The sequence below is a fragment of the Chlamydotis macqueenii genome, chromosome Z, assembly GCF_036417535.1.
Source record: "Chlamydotis macqueenii isolate bChlMac1 chromosome Z, bChlMac1.mat, whole genome shotgun sequence".
Taxonomy (NCBI): Eukaryota; Metazoa; Chordata; class Aves; order Otidiformes; family Otididae; genus Chlamydotis; species Chlamydotis macqueenii.
In genome coordinates, this window is record NC_141593.1 from 74656564 (window position 1) to 74673555 (window position 16992).

Below are 16992 nucleotides of genomic sequence, written 5' to 3' on the forward strand. Positions count from 1 at the left end.
CAGGAAGAAAAGGAGCAAAATCTTTGCTAGAATCTATCTTGACAGAAGAATATCCAAAGAACTCAGAACTGTGGAGTGAGACAGATCTGGAGCCTGAGGAGAGAGGTATTTGACTGATGATCCCGACATACTCTCAGGAGGAATTACAAGAAGCGAGGGATCACTTTGGCAATCACCATCGGGTGAGAACTTTCATTAAAAAAAGAATATTTTGATTTGAATTACAAGGATAGAGAACCAAAGATTACAACTAAGGACTTGCTGTACATCGCTACTGAGCTTGCCAAACTGGTGCAGGACTATGGGTGCCTTGCCAAAAAATCCGAGATGGAGTACGTGTGGTGTGTGTCTCTAACCAGGGGAGATCACTTTCAGCTAAGGGAAAAGGAGGCTGAGGGACACTGGGGTCTTTCTGACCACAGGAGATAATCGGGGGGGAATAGGGAATGGGGGTTATGGGCAGTTCATCACATGTCGCTTTCCACTGCTCCTTCCTCCGCAGGGGAAGAACTCCTCACATTCCTCCCCTGCTCCAGTCCCTCCCACGGGTACAGTCCTTCACCAACTGCCCCAGCGTGGACCCTTTTTCCACAGGGTGCAGTCCCTCCGCAACAGGCTGCCCCAGCGCGGGCCCTCTGCTCCTGCGGGGGCCTCCGTGGGCTGCAGGGGCACAGCCGGCCTCACCAGGGGCTGCACCACGGGCTGCAGGGGAATCTCTGCCCGCAGCACCATTGCTGCTCCCCCTCCTGCTTCGCTCCCCTCGGCGCCTGCAGCCGCTCCTCTCACAGAAATCCTTCACAATGGGCTCAGGCAGACGCCTCTCCGGTTCCCTTCACAGCTCCTCTCCTCCCGTCTCTCGGCCGGGCCCAGTCGGGCCCAGCGGGAGGCCAGAGGCTGAGGGCCACAAGGCCCAAAAGGCTCTCGCCTCCCCCTCTCTACCTCCCGCTTCTGCTTCTTCGGATCTTCTGACTTTTGCTGTTTGTTTTTTTTTTTTGCCAAGCCTCACAAAAGCCTCACACTTTCCGTCCCAAAACTTCATTCTACATGGAGGGATGTTGTTCTCGTCAGAACAGAATCCCTCGCTGGAGCTGGGAAGCCACCTGTTCTGCCCCTTTCTGGATGTGGCCATAGCAGAGCCACTCCTCCAAATCTTCTTGTGTTGCAGCTTCTCTGTAACATTTCTAACTCCTCGGAGAAGATACAGACACATTTTCTGTCCCACAGGGTGAATCAAGGGCACTGGCTGTGACTACCACAACTGCTCACTGGGGACCTGGCCTTCGCAGGGGCTTTTTACCTCCATCCCATTATTTGCAGAGGACATTTGCTTCTCACTCCCTTGCATTTCACTGACATGATCAGTACCTCACTGCTTTAACTTTGCACTCTTTGTTTGCTCAGTCACGAGCTGCAAATAGGGGTGTCTCTCATGCATGTGCCCCACAGTGGGTCAGTCCTACACAAGAATGTTTTCACTGAAAGCCTTGCCGTGAACTCTGTCCAGCCGTGAGATACTGTTAGAACAGCACAAGAGATTCCGTCTGTCACTCCTAAACAGCACCTCTCTCTACTGCTTCTAGGTATTCTAGGCCAACACTCTAGTATTACAGTGTCCTGGAGACAGGAGAACTGAAACACTGGTACCTGAACCCCAGCAGGCCCAGTACCTGTCTGCAGGTAACCTGGAGCTCCTCACGACACGAGCCTGAACTTTGCCCTTCGTGCGGATGTTTTCCGTGTGGTGTCTGGGTGATGGGAGGGCTGGCTCAGAGCAGCGGTGCCGTTTAAGCAGCATGTTTTGGCAAAGCAGGCAGGTTTCCTTAGCTTCCCAGTGGAGAGGAACCCTGTACTCCCACAGCCAGTGTGGAGGTACCCACCCACATGCATAGGACGGGGCGCCTGCGTCCAGCCCGGGCACTGGAGCTGCCTCCCAGCCCGCAAGGGCCATCAGGGAAAGAGTTTCTGTTTCCGGGAACTGGGAGGTGTCCACTGGGAAGGGGCAAATACTCCAGCGCAGAAGAGTGTTTTCCCTCACATTCCAGTACATGGTTATCCCTACAAAGCGCTGTTTGGATGCAGAGAAGCTGTGCTCAGGAGCCTGCGTGCCCTAGAAGGGACACTGCTCTTCAAGTCGTGTGCCCGGACTGGATGGCAGGAGCAGGGTCCCAGGGCCGTTGGTCCACAAACCCCTCCGAGCTGGGCTCTGGGGGCCTAGGCCAGTGATGGGGCACAGGGATCACAGAAAGATATTGGGAGAAGGGGGTAAAGCAGCACCCAGAAAGTCTGTTTCAAGGAAAGAGGGATTTATTTCTTGTTTTGAAAGAGAGTTGATGGAGGCCTGCTAGCGCCGCCTCCGGGGTGGCCTCTTGCGGGGCTGTGGAGAGTCCTGGGGGCTGGCAGCCCTCCTCTTTGCGGGGCGCTAGGCCCGCATGGTTGATCTGTCCCTGCCCCGTCTGGGAGCAGAAGTTCTCCGGTTGCAGCCCTGGGCAGAGGGGCCTGGTGCTGCTGTCTCCCCTGGTTCCTCCTGGGGTTGCTCCTGCTCTGCAGAGACGGGTGCAGATGAGGGTCAGCCAGAACCCCCGTGGACTGCAGCCTCCAAAGGAACATCTTCCTCCTCCACGTTGGACACTGCGGGGCTGCAGGAAGAGCAGCTGGAGATGGGAGTCTCCCCACCGGAGCTGGTGGAGCTGGTGGAGCTGGAGTTGGAACTGGAGATGCTTGCGCTAGTGGAGCAGATGCTGGCTGCAGGGCTGTTGTCCTCCTCCCCAGCAGTGCTGCAGTGAATCAGCCTCCCAGCCTCTTCACTGCACCGCTCCACAATGACATTGAAGAGGTCACGGACCAGTGGTTCCGTAAATTCCCCGAGGCAGTCCTGCAGTATGTCGAGCATGACTTGCTCATTCGGACCATACATGCGCAGGAAATGCAGGATCAGGCTCTCTATACTGTTTACGTGCCAACACCGAGCCCCTAAGATCAGCCTCAGTACAGCACGCAGCGAGGGCAGCACGGGATCAAGAAGACTTTGTTGTCTCTGGAAGAGTCCTGCCCAGACCTCGGGCTGGAGCCCACCCACTGCCTCTGACCCTGCAGCCCCCTGCCCAGCCAAAGAGTATCCACTCTGGATAAGGAGGGGATGCTGCAGGGTCCTGGGGGCTGTTTTGGGCCAGGCTGTCAGGGGCTCTTCCTGCCTGGCCGCTGGCGTCTTGTGATTCTTCACGGCTTCTGATGACGCACCGTAGATAGTCATCTTCTCCCCGCACAGAAAACCTGACGATCTCTATTGGTCTTCCACAATTAGGGCATTCCGAGCTCCCCCTTATCCACCGCAGGATGCAGCCCACACAAATCTGGTGCTGACAGGGCACCACATGAGCAGTGCCATCTCGAGCGTCGTGGCAGATGGGGCAGCTCCACTCCCTCCCCATGGCCGTGTTTGTGCTCTGCCCTGGGTTGGGGAGAGTTCAGCTGAGCAGCTGCTCCTTCTCACAGGCACTGACTCCCCAAAGGCTTTAACACGCTGCAAAATAGGGAGAAGCCATGGTCACTGTCTGGGACATCCCATGTCCCAGGTAGGATAGGGGAGGACAAAATGCACCTCTCCCTCAAGAAGGACACTTTCCTGGCTCCCCAAACCCCAGCACCCTTTCCAGACCACCCTAGGCAGATGTTTCCCTGCACAGCTCACCTCTACTGCTGCAAGCGTGCGCCGCAGTGCCCGGCTGCCTGAACCAGGCAGGGCCAGATAAGAACACGGGAATGGCTCTGGGATGGGCACCGAGAGCTGCTGAAGACAACCCCCGAAGTACCACCCAAAACCAGGAAAAGACTCACTCTACCCTCCAGACCTCACACACACGCTCGGCAGGAGTACAGGCTTGAGCCAGACTGGGACAGGCTCTGCCCGCGCCCGAATTTAAGCAGCGAGGGGCGTGAGGTCACGTTCCATCGCTCAGTGACGTCACCATCCACCGCTCAAAGATTTCACGTTCCACCAGACGGTGACATCACTGTGGGCCATCTGCCCCCACAGGCACACAGCACCAGCCGCAGCTAGGGAACTGGCGCTGGACATCAAGGGCTGCAGATCACTTTTCCCCCATCAGGACAGACTGGCAGGGGGGCGGGTGGCCAGAGAGGTCTTTGCCATCTCTGTGCTTGGGGGTTTCAAGCTGCAGCTGGACAAAGCCAGTCGGCACCTGGGCTGATCCCTGGGCTGACCTTGCTTTGGCAGCAGCTTTCTCCAGACTCCTCCCAAGCTCCCCTTCATCCACATCCCTTCTGTCATCTTACCCTGATCCCGTGCAAAGTACCAAGTCTGGCAGAGTCCATGTCTGCAACTTTCCCGGAAAAAAAAGGAAATCCTCTGCATTGTCTTCATCTTCTGCATTTCCATGGCACTCACCAGTTTAGTGTCTGCCTGCTTTGCAAAGGGTAAAGTTCTCCACTCATCCCGCCTCCCGGGACGCAGCAGTTCAGTGCCACATCCCAGCGGTGCAGAGGAACAGACAGGTTGGAACCCCAACTGACAAAATACTTCTGCCTGGATCCATGGATAAAGCACACTTGTGAGGGATGTGTGCAGAAGACTCATGATCTTGAGCCAAGCCTTTCTACTGGTCTGGACATTGAATTCTGGCTATTTAACCATTTTGGGAAGAACCGTTCAGCTTTGTGTGTCTCTCACCACCCTGCCAGCAAGTACGGTAGCGGTGGACAAGAATTTGTGAGGGGACACAAGTCACTTTTGAACAGCAGGGTCACCCCGCATTACGCAGTCCCATAGTCTAATACCTATGGTGTCCCAGGTGCCCCCCATATATATATTAGAGATGTTAGCGTCTCGTACGTGAGCGGACACCCAAATCAACAAGCTCTGCAGGTCAGTGTTAGTAATAGCACAGTTCTGTTCCTCTAACACTTTTGTTGGAATCATTAAAACTGATTTATGTTCCTTTGAAGCAGTGCTTCTCGTTGTTCCCAGCAGCAGACACAGCTGCATCTCATCATACTTTAACCCACAACTCCCGAGGATTTTGACAAAAATTCTAACAATAAATTTCTCCTCGGCTGACATTGACGACCCCGTCTGCCCTGGCTGCTCCCCTGCATCTGTTGCGCAGATTTAGGTCTCAGGGAACGCGGCTCTTGTCGCCGCTGCTTTATTCTTGGTCTCGGGGACCACAGCTCTGATCTCCGCCACTTGCAGCTCTTGTCTCTGCTGCTTTTTCTTCCAGCCAGGGGCTGCCACTGATCGCTCTCTTTCCACGAGTTAAGGTCCCTGTTTGGGCGCCATAAGTGGCAGTAAAAAACACGGACTCCGTGGATGGTGTTCCAGACACCCCTATTGTTAGTCAGCAATAGTCTTTTATAGTTTATCTAAGTTACATGCGAAGTGCACACACTTAATCATCTAATTTGATTGGCAGCAATATACTGTTCACACGCCTTATGCTTCATTTGGGTTGGTTCTAGTTTTTTGGTTGTCTTTCTTATTTTTGCCTTTGGTATTTCCTTATCTTGTTCTAGTTGTTGTTTTTTGTTATTCAGCAAGTGCTGTTCAAGGACATACCCCAAATTCGTCAATGTCAAACAGCTGTGCTGCACTCTCTGCCTCCACACCTTGGACCTGCGGTGTTAACTATTATACCTTTTTTCCTATCTTTACTTTTCCTTTTCACTCCCTTTCGCCTATCGAATGCCGCTTTACAGGCACAAGAATAAAGTTTGTGCTGTTTGATTGAAACTAAACCTGTTGGCGTGTTCGCCGTAATTTTGCACTTTGAGGTCGCACTAAAAGAGCCATCACGAGTCCCGAGTGGACAGTGTCATTTTTAAATTGGTGTAGTCGCAGGATCCTGAAAGACAGAGAGGTGCAGGCTGTGTGTGGTCTGTAACAGGGGAAGGACGGTTCGGTCCAGCTGCACCTAGCCCTACATCCCTCCGGATGAGAGGTGCCTAGAAAGCAAGGGGGCCGATCCAAATTTCCCGCACTCCTCACACACCCAGTGGACGTGAACTCGAGCTGAGGTTTGGACTCTGGCTGACGGGAGTTAATAATAAGATCTCTTAGTGCAAAAGCGGGAGCTGTGCTCATATGAATGAGGTCGACTACTCGGGGAAGTGAAGGGCGACTGCAGAGAGACTGCATTTGTGGAAACCAAGTTGAGACTCCCGTAGTAGATTTTGGTCTCTTCAACCACTCGGGGAAGAGAAGGGCGATGCAGGGGAACTGCGTGTGTGGAAACTGAGTTTAACCCCTGCAAAGTGGGTTTGGTCCCTTCGTAATAAGAATGGCAGGAAAAGTTGATGATCAGTACCCTTTGTTAGTGAAAAATCAAGACTCGTTTTAGGAGCTCTTGTCACAGCATGCTGCCCGGCCGTCCATACCTGGGCGAGATTGGGCTTGAGATAATCGGGCAAATTAGCAAAGCGTAGTAGATCGAGTGACTTCCTTGCCGAAGGAGGCAAGGGTAAAATCTGGCAGAGGCAAAGCCATAGTTTGGCTTATTCTGGGTGCAAGTCTGGCAGCAGCAGTAGGGGAACACGTTAAGCAGTGTGACCAGGAGCAACAGATTACTGAGTCGCTGCAGATGACTCAGTCTTCCAGCGGAAGTCCTTCAAGAGACAGTATCCACCCTCCAAAAGAAGCTGCAGGAAGAAAAGGAGCAAAATCTTTGCTAGAATCTATCTTGACAGAAGAATATCCAAAGAACTCAGAACTGTGGAGTGAGACAGATCTGGAGCCTGAGGAGAGAGGTATTTGACTGATGATCCCGACATACTCTCAAGAGGAATTACAAGAAGCGAGGGATCACTTTGGCAATCACCGTCGGGTGAGAACTTTCATTAAAAAAAGAATATTTTGATTTGAATTACAAGGATAGAGAACCAAAGATTACAACTAAGGACTTGCTGTACATCGCTACTGAGCTTGCCAAACTGGTGCAGGACTATGGGTGCCTTGCCAAAAAATCCGAGATGGAGTACGTGTGGTGTGTGTCTCTAACCAGGGGAGATCACTTTCAGCTAAGGGAAAAGGAGGCTGAGGGACACTGGGGTCTTTCTGACCACAGGAGATAATCGGGGGGGAATAGGGAATGGGGGTTATGGGCAGTTCATCACATGTCGCTTTCCACTGCTCCTTCCTCCGCAGGGGAAGAACTCCTCACATTCCTCCCCTGCTCCAGTCCCTCCCACGGGTACAGTCCTTCACCAACTGCCCCAGCGTGGACCCTTTTTCCACAGGGTGCAGTCCCTCCGCAACAGGCTGCCCCAGCGCGGGCCCTCTGCTCCTGCGGGGGCCTCCGTGGGCTGCAGGGGCACAGCCGGCCTCACCAGGGGCTGCACCACGGGCTGCAGGGGAATCTCTGCCCGCAGCACCATTGCTGCTCCCCCTCCTGCTTCGCTCCCCTCGGCGCCTGCAGCCGCTCCTCTCACAGAAATCCTTCACAATGGGCTCAGGCAGACGCCTCTCCGGTTCCCTTCACAGCTCCTCTCCTCCCGTCTCTCGGCGGGCCCAGTCGGGCCCAGCGGGAGGCCAGAGGCTGAGGGCCACAAGGCGCAAAAGGCTCTCGCCTCCCCCTCTCTACCTCCCGCTTCTGCTTCTTCGGATCTTCTGACTTTTGCTGTTTGTTTTTTTTTTTTGCCAAGCCTCACAAAAGCCTCACACTTTCCGTCCCAAAACTTCATTCTACATGGAGGGATGTTGTTCTCGTCAGAACAGAATCCCTCGCTGGAGCTGGGAAGCCACCTGTTCTGCCCCTTTCTGGATGTGGCCATAGCAGAGCCACTCCTCCAAATCTTCTTGTGTTGCAGCTTCTCTGTAACATTTCTAACTCCTCGGTGAAGATACAGACACATTTTCTGTCCCACAGGGTGAATCAAGGGCACTGGCTGTGACTACCACAACTGCTCACTGGGGACCTGGCCTTCGCAGGGGCTTTTTACCTCCATCCCATTATTTGCAGAGGACATTTGCTTCTCACTCCCTTGCATTTCACTGACATGATCAGTACCTCACTGCTTTAACTTTGCACTCTTTGTTTGCTCAGTCACGAGCTGCAAATAGGGGTGTCTCTCATGCATGTGCCCCACAGTGGGTCAGTCCTACACAAGAATGTTTTCACTGAAAGCCTTGCCGTGAACTCTGTCCAGCCGTGAGATACTGTTAGAACAGCACAAGAGATTCCGTCTGTCACTCCTAAACAGCACCTCTCTCTACTGCTTCTAGGTATTCTAGGCCAACACTCTAGTATTACAGTGTCCTGGAGACAGGAGAACTGAAACACTGGTACCTGAACCCCAGCAGGCCCAGTACCTGTCTGCAGGTAACCTGGAGCTCCTCACGACACGAGCCTGAACTTTGCCCTTCGTGCGGATGTTTTCCGTGTGGTGTCTGGGTGATGGGAGGGCTGGCTCAGAGCAGCGGTGCCGTTTAAGCAGCATGTTTTGGCAAAGCAGGCAGGTTTCCTTAGCTTCCCAGTGGAGAGGAACCCTGTACTCCCACAGCCAGTGTGGAGGTACCCACCCACATGCATAGGACGGGGCGCCTGCGTCCAGCCCGGGCACTGGAGCTGCCTCCCAGCCCGCAAGGGTCATCAGGGAAAGAGTTTCTGTTTCCGGGAACTGGGAGGTGTCCACTGGGAAGGGGCAAATACTCCAGCGCAGAAGAGTGTTTTCCCTCACATTCCAGTACATGGTTATCCCTACAAAGCGCTGTTTGGATGCAGAGAAGCTGTGCTCAGGAGCCTGCGTGCCCTAGAAGGGACACTGCTCTTCAAGTCGTGTGCCCGGACTGGATGGCAGGAGCAGGGTCCCAGGGCCGTTGGTCCACAAACCCCTCCGAGCTGGGCTCTGGGGGCCTAGGCCAGAGGTGGGGCATGGGGGTCACAGAAAGGCACTGGGAGAAGGGGGTAAAGCAGCACCCAGAAAGTCTGTTTCAAGGAAAGAGGGATTTATTTCTTTTTTTTTGAAAAAGATTTGATGGAGCTAGCGCCGCCTCCGGGGTGGCCTCTTGCGGGGCTCTGGAGAGTCCTGGGGACTGGCAGCACTCCTCTTTGGGGGGCGCCGGGCCCGCATGGTTGATCTGTCCCTGCCCCGTCTGGGAGCAGAAGGGCTGTGGCTGCAGCCCTGGGCAGAGGGGCCTGCTGCTGCTGTCTCCCCTGGTTCCTCCTGGGATTGCTCCTGCTCTGCAGAGACGGGCGCAGATGAGGGGCAGCCAGGACCCCTGTGGTCTACAGCCTCCGAAGGACCATCTTCCTCCTCCACATTGGACACTATGGGGCTGCCAGAAGAGCTGCTGGAGCTGGACGTGGGAGTCTCCTCATCGGAGCTGGTGAAACTGCATCTGTTAGAGCTGTAGCTGGTAGAGCTGGACCTCCTGGAGATGGAGCTGGAGGAGCTGGAGCTCGCCGCAGAGCTGTTGTCCTCCTCCCCAGCAGTGTTGCAGCGAATCAGCCTCCCAGCCTCTTCACTGCACCGCTCCACAATGACATTGAAGAGGTCACGAACCAGTGGTTCCGTAAATCCCCCGAGGTAGTCCTGCAGTATGTCGAGCATGACTTGCTCATTCGGACCATACATGCGCAGGAAATGCAGGATCAGGCCCTCTATACTGTTTACGTGCCACCACCGAGCCCCTAAGATCAGCCTCAGTACAGCACGCAGCGAGGGCAGCACGGGATCAAGAAGACTTTGTTGTCTCTGGAAGAGTCCTGCCCAGACCTCGGGCTGGAGCCCACCCACTGCCTCTGACCCTGCAGCCCCCTGCCCAGCCGAAGACTGTATCCACTCTGGATAAGGAGGGGATGCTGCAGGGTCCTGGGGGCTGTTTTGGGCCAGGATGTCAGGGGCTCTTCCTGCCTGGCCGCTGGCGTCTTGTGACTCTTCACGGCTTCTGATGATACACCGTAGGTAGTCATCTTCTCCCCGCACAGAAAACCTGACGATCTGTATTGGTCTTCCACAAATAGGGCATTCCGAGCTCCCCCTTATCCACCGCAGGATGCAGCCCACACAAATCTGGTGCTGACAGGGCATCAAATGAGCAGCGCCATCTCGAGCGTCGTGGCAGATGGGGCAGCTCCACTCCCTCCCCATGGCCATGTTTGTGCTCTGCCCTGGGTTGGGGAGAGTTCAGCTGAGCAGCTGCTCCTTCTCCCAGGCACTGACTCTCCCAAAGGCTTTAACACGCTGCAAAATAGGGAGAGGCCATGGTCACTGTCTGAGACATCCCATGTCCCAGGTAGGATAGGGGAGGACAAAATGCACCTGTCCCTCAACAAGGACACTTCCCTGGCTCCCCAAACCCCAGCACCCTTTCCAGACCACCCTAGGCAGATGTTTCCCTGCACAGCTCACCTCTACTGCTGCAAGCGTGTGCCGCAGTGCCCGGCTGCCTGAACCAGGCAGGGCCGGATAAGAACACGGGAATGGCTCTGGGATGGGCACCGAGAGCTGCCAAAGACAACCCCCGAAGTACCACCCAAAACCAGGAAAAGACTCGCTCTACCCTCCAGACCTCGCACAACACGCTCGGCGGGAGTACAGCCTTGAGCCAGACTGAGCCAGGCTCTGCCCGCGCCCGAATTTAAGCAGTGAGGGGCGTGAGGTCACGTTCCATCGCTCAGTGATGTCACCATCCTCCGCTCAAAGATTTCACGTTCCACCAGACGGTGACATCACTGTGGGCCATCTGCCCCCACAGGCACACAGCATCAGGCACAACTAGGGAACTGGCACTGGACATCAAGGGCTGCAGATCACTTTTCCCCCATCAGGACAGTCTGGCAGGGGGGCGGGTGGCCAGAGAGGTTTTGGCCATCTCTGTGCTTGGGGGTTTCAAGCTGCAGCTGGACAAAGCCAGTCGGCACCTGGGCTGATCCCTGGGCTGACCTTGCTTTGGCAGCAGCTTTCTCCAGACTCCTCCCAAGCTCCCCTTCATCCACATCCCTTCTGTCATCTTACCCTGATCCCGTGCAAAGTACCAAGTCTGGCAGAGTCCATGTCTGCAACTTTCCAGGGAAAAAAGAAAATCCTCTGCATTGTCTTCATCTTCTGCATTTCCATGGCACTCACCAGTTTAGTCTCTGCCTGCTTTGCAAAGGGTAAAGTTCTCCACTCATCCCGCCTCCCTGGGACGCAGTAGTTCAGTGCCACATCCCCGCGGTGCAGAGGAACAGCTGGGCTGGAACTCCACAACTCTCTGCAACTGGTTATGCACATCAGTTGACCTGCACCTTTGCCCTGTGTTGGGTTCTTCCCCCAGCACCAGCTCTGCTGACAAAAGGGGGCTTGAGAGGGCTCCTGTGGCACAGTTTCTACAAGACACTGCTGCAGTATTTCTTATTTCATCAGCAATGGAAACTTCTCTTCCTTTCATGGAGTTACAGTTGCCGTGGGAGGGGATCGCACGGGTCTGGCTGTTAAAACCTCATGAGATGACACTCCATGTTTTTTATTCCCAATGCTTCTTGCATAGATCAATGCCAGAGATAATGCATTCAGCCATTTCACGCCAGTCTCTGACTAAATCTTTGCTAAGCTGGTTTTCAAATTGGAGTTCTTATTTTCTGCAGTCCCACTGATACTTTCGTTCTATTTGTAGGGCTGCACAAATTTTGTTCATCACTCATCTTGTAAAAGGGGTTCTCCTATTGTTATTTAGCGTTAGGGGAACCCCAAATTAAGGAATTAGTTCTGCTCAGCAACATTTTTTGCAACAGATGTTTTGTCTGCATATTTACAAGGATAGCCCTCTACCCATCCTGATAATGTATCTAAAAGGATAAGGACATACTTACAATTACAGCACTGAGACATTTGAATGAAGTAAATTTCCAGATTTACAAACGATCTGCACCGTTTAGGGTGTGGAGCTATACCTGTCTCCTCCTGCTGTCCTGTGTTATGTGCTAAACAAACTGGGCAGCTGCTGACGCCGAAGTCACGGACACTGCTGACGACCAATATGATCAAGCAAATGCCAATTTATTGTTGATACATCCCGGTTAATATAGCCCTTCTAGTTCCCTATCATGCGCAAGCTCTCTACTAATTGGCTAACTATATCATGCACGCGCTCCTAGCTAAAATACGATTCGTTAAGTCTCTTTGTTCACGCGCACGGCTCTCTCCACCTGCACCCTGCTTCACGTTCAGCCCCCAGTCACGTATGCCAGCTGTTTTCCTTCTTCTCAAGGCTGCTTCGTTTACTTTCTCACAGGAAGCTTCATTACTTTCTCACAGGCGGCCTCATTATTTTCTCACAGGTGGCTTCAGTACTTTCTTACAGGCAGCTTCAGTACTTTCTCACAAGCGGCTTCAGTGATGTCCTTGAGGCCTGCTGCTCACAAACATAACAATTCCATTCGGTCTGGATTGTTCACTAAGTGCCCCTGGTACTCCAGGTATCCAACAGGCAGCTGCTACGTACTGTTGAGCTGTACTTGAACTATGTGGAGAAAAGTCAGAGAAGTCATTGTTTTGGGGTTAACTGAAAGGGCCTTCATTAGTGATTAAATAATGAGCCGATGAGAATTAATTGATTAATGATAATCAAATGGTAATTGAATGGTGACAAAGCAATAATTGAATGCTTATTAAACAGTGGTTTGACAGTCATTGGAGTTTTAAATGCTGAGTTAAACAGGAATTTAAACAATTATTAGACGGCAGTCAAATATTACTAGCTAGTACACTTCTAAGACTTAAGCTATAGCTGGATCTAAATAAATGTATGTCACTAGCATAAAATATACTTCAAGGCCTAATGCAGAATGTCTCTGTACCTCATTATAGATAGAAGGTACTGGGTAAAGGGTCTCTCTGCCTCAAGGGGTGACCTTGAGGGCCATCCCTGCTCAAGGGGAGATCACCGCTGTGCGGGCCGCTGCCGTACAGGAGATCTCCGTGTGCTTGGAGTGGGCTACAGATACCTGTAACATAAAGGGATTGACTTGATGGGTCAAACCCTGCTTTGATGAATGTGCAGGAGTGCAGCCGTAGCAGTCACAGTTGTGCCTAGTCCCAGCTCAGGCTGGTACTCCTAGCCCCTCATAAGATGTGGCCTAGACTCCTTGGTTCCTGAAAAGGTGTGGCCTGGCACAGTTCTTGAGGATTGCACAGCAGGGCTGGTTTCACTCAGGCCTGCTTGTCGGGATGTTTGGACCAAAGTGCTGTTCCCCCAGTGGGTGCGTGAGTCCCAGCTCCCCAGGAGGTTGGCAGAGGCACTGCACGTGGAGCTGATGCAACAAGGATGTGCCCTTCTCAGTTAGGAAGAGCTTAAAGGGAGGAAATCTGCTTTTCACCTAGGCTCATCCGCAAAGCATCTCATTGCTCTTCTTTTGCCCATGGAAAAGGGATGTCCCTCTGTCAGTGACTCTTTCTGTTGGCCTCAGCACTGCTGGTGGAGCCACGGACTTTGCTGGAAGAAGCTGTGATGTCAATACAGGAACATTAGAAAGGCAGAAAGGTGTCCAATTTCTTCTCTGGCTGTATCAAGCTTCATAAACCCCGGGCGGAAGCAGTCAGAGGTGCCTGTTGTTTGCTCAGAGCCTGTCAAAAGCAGGCCATAGATATTTCATCGAGTGCTGAGCTGCACAAATGCTCTGTGCTCTGAAGGGCTGCTAGTATTCAACCTATGCGTCATTCAGAGCTCAAACCCTCCTCACAAGTGGCTACCCAAAAAGAAGTGCAATATAAGGGTAAATGCTTGGAAGCTGGGACAAGTGCTGTGAAGCAGCAGCAGCCTGGAATACAAAGAGCATATGGTAGAAAGGGAAAAGGGAAAAGCTGGGTCGAATCTTCATACCGAAAGATAGAACAAAAAGCAAGTGGGAGAAAGCGGCAGAAAATCAATGCCTTGCATGTAGTGCAAAAGTACTGCTACGAAGGGGAAGGTACAAGTTGAGAGCTGCGGTGTTTCACATGCTATATTTATCTACTCTGTCTGCTGTGGATAAGCATGTAACACTGTAAATTCTTCTCACCAGGGAATGATGTATCATCCTTTTGTAAACTCAGCTAATGTTGCAAAAAGTGATGACTACACAATAAGAAAGTGACTTGTTTGGGCCTGATATGGGTGCCACAATTCTGCTTCCACCTCCCAGCGCTTGGATGCCATCTGCAGCCACAGCCGTTTCTCTTCCCTCTCCGTGCGCAGGCAACTCCTTCCCCGGAGGCCAGGCACACCCCACGCACCCCGCGTGGTTCTGCTGGGGCTTGGGCAGGGCAGGAGGGCTGGGACGCCAGGCACCTCCTGCTGCCTCTTCTGCCCCGGCCCAGAGCCCACAACGGGACACCGGCCTGCCAAATCCCTAGGGCGTAGCGTTCCTGAGGGCTGTCGAACACATGCAGGGAGCTCCAGCCGCGGCCCAGCTGGAGGTCTGGGCTGCTTTGGCTCCTCCTGGCACTTCCCCTGGATGACTGGCAGGAATCGGAAGAGGCACGGTAGGCTGAGCTTGTGGGAGCTCACTCTGCGCTGCTTGCTCTGTGCCGGGCTTGCAGGCTACACCCCGCTTCCGGCAGCACTACCACGTCTCCAGCAGGACAACATCTCCACAGACTTTTGCCATCAACGTGGGCACCCTGGCCACAGGAAACTTCTCCCTTGCACTACAGCGAGCACACGGTGAGCCCCCGTGCCCCCAGCCACACCGCTCCTCCAGGAGGCTCACCTGGCTCTGCCAGCTTCCTTGCCTTTAGCCCGCTTGCACTCCTTTGCCAGCTGCCTGGCTAGAGAAACCCTCCGCTGAGCCAAGAACACTGGATCCAGCACACCCGCTGCAAGCAGGAGGCCAGAGAACAGCTCAACAGCTGCTTTGGGGCCGTGTGGGCCACCATGAGCGGCAGAGCTGCTCGGTCGGGCCATGCAAGGCTTGCCGACAGTCCTTGCCACCCCTGGGAGCCACGGTCCCAGGCGCTCCTCGTCCCTGCCCCACACGGGATCTGCTCCAGCGCTGAACTCCTGCTGAGCCACCCGCCTCCCCAGGCCCTGTTTTTTCTCCTGGTCTCCCTTGCCCCTCTGCCGGCAGCAGGAACCCGCCACTGCCCGCAACTGGGAGGTGCCTGCTGGGCAGGGGCAGCTACCGCAGCGCAGAAGAGTCTTCTTCCTCCCATTCCAGTACATGGTTGTCCCCACAAAGCAGGGGATAATGCAGCAAACAGAAAGTCTGTTTCAAAGAAAAAGGAATTTATCTATTTTTATATAAAGAGTTGATGGAGCCCTGCTAGCGCCGCCTCCGGGGTGGCCTCTTGCGGGGCTGTGGAGAGTCCTGGGGGCTGGCAGCCCTCCTCTTTGCGGGGCACCGCGTCCGGACGGTTGAGCGGTCCCTGCTCTGTCTGGGAGCAGAAGTTCTCCGGTTGCAGCCCTGGGCAGAGGGGCCTGCTGCCGCTGTCTCCTCTGGTTCCTGCTGGGGCTGCTCCTGCTCTGCAGAGACGGGCTCAGGTGAGGGGCAGCCGGGACCCCTGTGGATTGCAGCCTCCAAAGGACTGTCTTCCTCCTGCACATCGGACACTGCGGAGCTGCGGGAAGGGTTGGTGCGGCTATAGATGGGAGTACGCCTGTGGCTGCTGGAGGAGCTGGAGCTTGAGGAGCTGGAGCTGCTACTGCTCAGCCTGGACCTGGAGGAGCTGGAACTGGAGCTGAAGGAGATGGAGCTCATGGAGCTGGAGCTGGCCACAGGGCTGTTATCCTCCTCCTCAGCAGCACTGGAGCGCAGCAGCCTCCCAGCCTCCTCACTGCACTGCTCCACAACGATGTTGATGAGGCCGTGGGCCAGTTCTTCTGTATGTTCCCGGAGGCTGCCTCGCAGCGTATGGACCATGACTTGCGCATTCAGGCCATACATGCAGAGTGTGTGCACGATCAGGCACTGTACACTGTTTACCTGCCACCAGCGAGCCCCAAATATCTGCTGCAGCATGAGGTGCAGCCAGGGCAGCACGGGATCAAGGAGAATTTGGTGTCTTCGGAAGAGTCGTGCCCAGACCCCGGGCAGGAGCCCACCCACTGCTTCTGATCCCACAGCCCCCTGCTCAGCCGAGGACGGCATCCCCTGCTGAGAAGATGGAGGTGACGCCGCAGTGTAATGGGGGTTGTTATCGGCCAGGCTGTCGGGAGCTGTTCCTGCCTGGCTGCTGGCATCTCGGGACTCTTCAGACATTCTGAAGACATACTGTATGCAGTCATTTTCTCCCCGCACAGAGAACTTGACAGTCTCTACTGGTCTTCTGCAAAGGGGGCACTCTACTTTCTCCGTTATCCACCGCAGGATGCAGCCCACACAGAATTGGTGCTGACAGGGCATCACATGAGCAACGCCATCTTGAGAATTGTAGCAGATGGGGCAGCTCCATGCCCTCCCCATGGCCGTGTTTGTACTCTGGACTGGGTTGGGGAGAGCTGACGATGAGGAACTGGTCCTTTGCACAGGTACTGATGCTGCCAAAGGCTTTCACACTCTGCAAAATAGGGAGAGGCCATGGTAACTGTCTGGGACCCATGTCCCAGGGAAAATAGAGGAGGACAAAATGTACCTCTCCGTCTACAAGGACACTTTCCTGGCTCCCCAAGCCCCAGCACCCATTCCAGAACACCCCAGGCAGATATTTCCTCGCACAGCTCACCTCTGCTCCTGCAAGCGTGCGCGACAGTGCCTGGCTGCCTGACCAAGGCAGGGCCGGATACGAACCCAGGGAATGGCTCTGGGATGGGCACCAAGAGCTGCCCAAGACAACCCCCGAAGTACCACCCAAAACCAGGAAAAGACTCGCTCTACCCTCCAGACCTCGCACACACGCTCGGCAGGAGTACAGGCCTGAGCCAGACTGGGCCAAGCCCTGCTGGCGCCCGAATTTAAGCAGTGAGGGGCATGAGGTCACGTTCCATCGCTCAGTGACGTCACCATGCACCGCTCAAAGAGTTCACGTTCCACCAGACGGTGACATCACTGTGGGCCATCTGCCCCCACAGGCACACAGCTAAGG

At 54.3% G+C, this 16992-nt stretch overlaps 1 protein-coding gene across 1 annotated transcript; it reads right to left on the reverse strand.

Moving 5' to 3' along the window:
* Positions 1-15233: 15233 nt before the first annotated feature.
* On the reverse strand, positions 15234-16373 carry LOC147596415 (E3 ubiquitin-protein ligase Topors-like). The gene has a single exon (XM_086771382.1). It carries the CDS (start codon positions 16371-16373, stop codon positions 15234-15236), a length of 1140 nt encoding a protein of 379 aa, XP_086627508.1.
* Positions 16374-16992: the final 619 nt, after the last annotated feature.

Excerpts from the sequence above, each read along its gene's own strand:
- LOC147596415 (XM_086771382.1), bottom strand. The coding sequence starts at position 16,373 with ATGGGGAGGGCATGGAGCTGCCCCATCTGCTACAATTCTCAAGATGGC.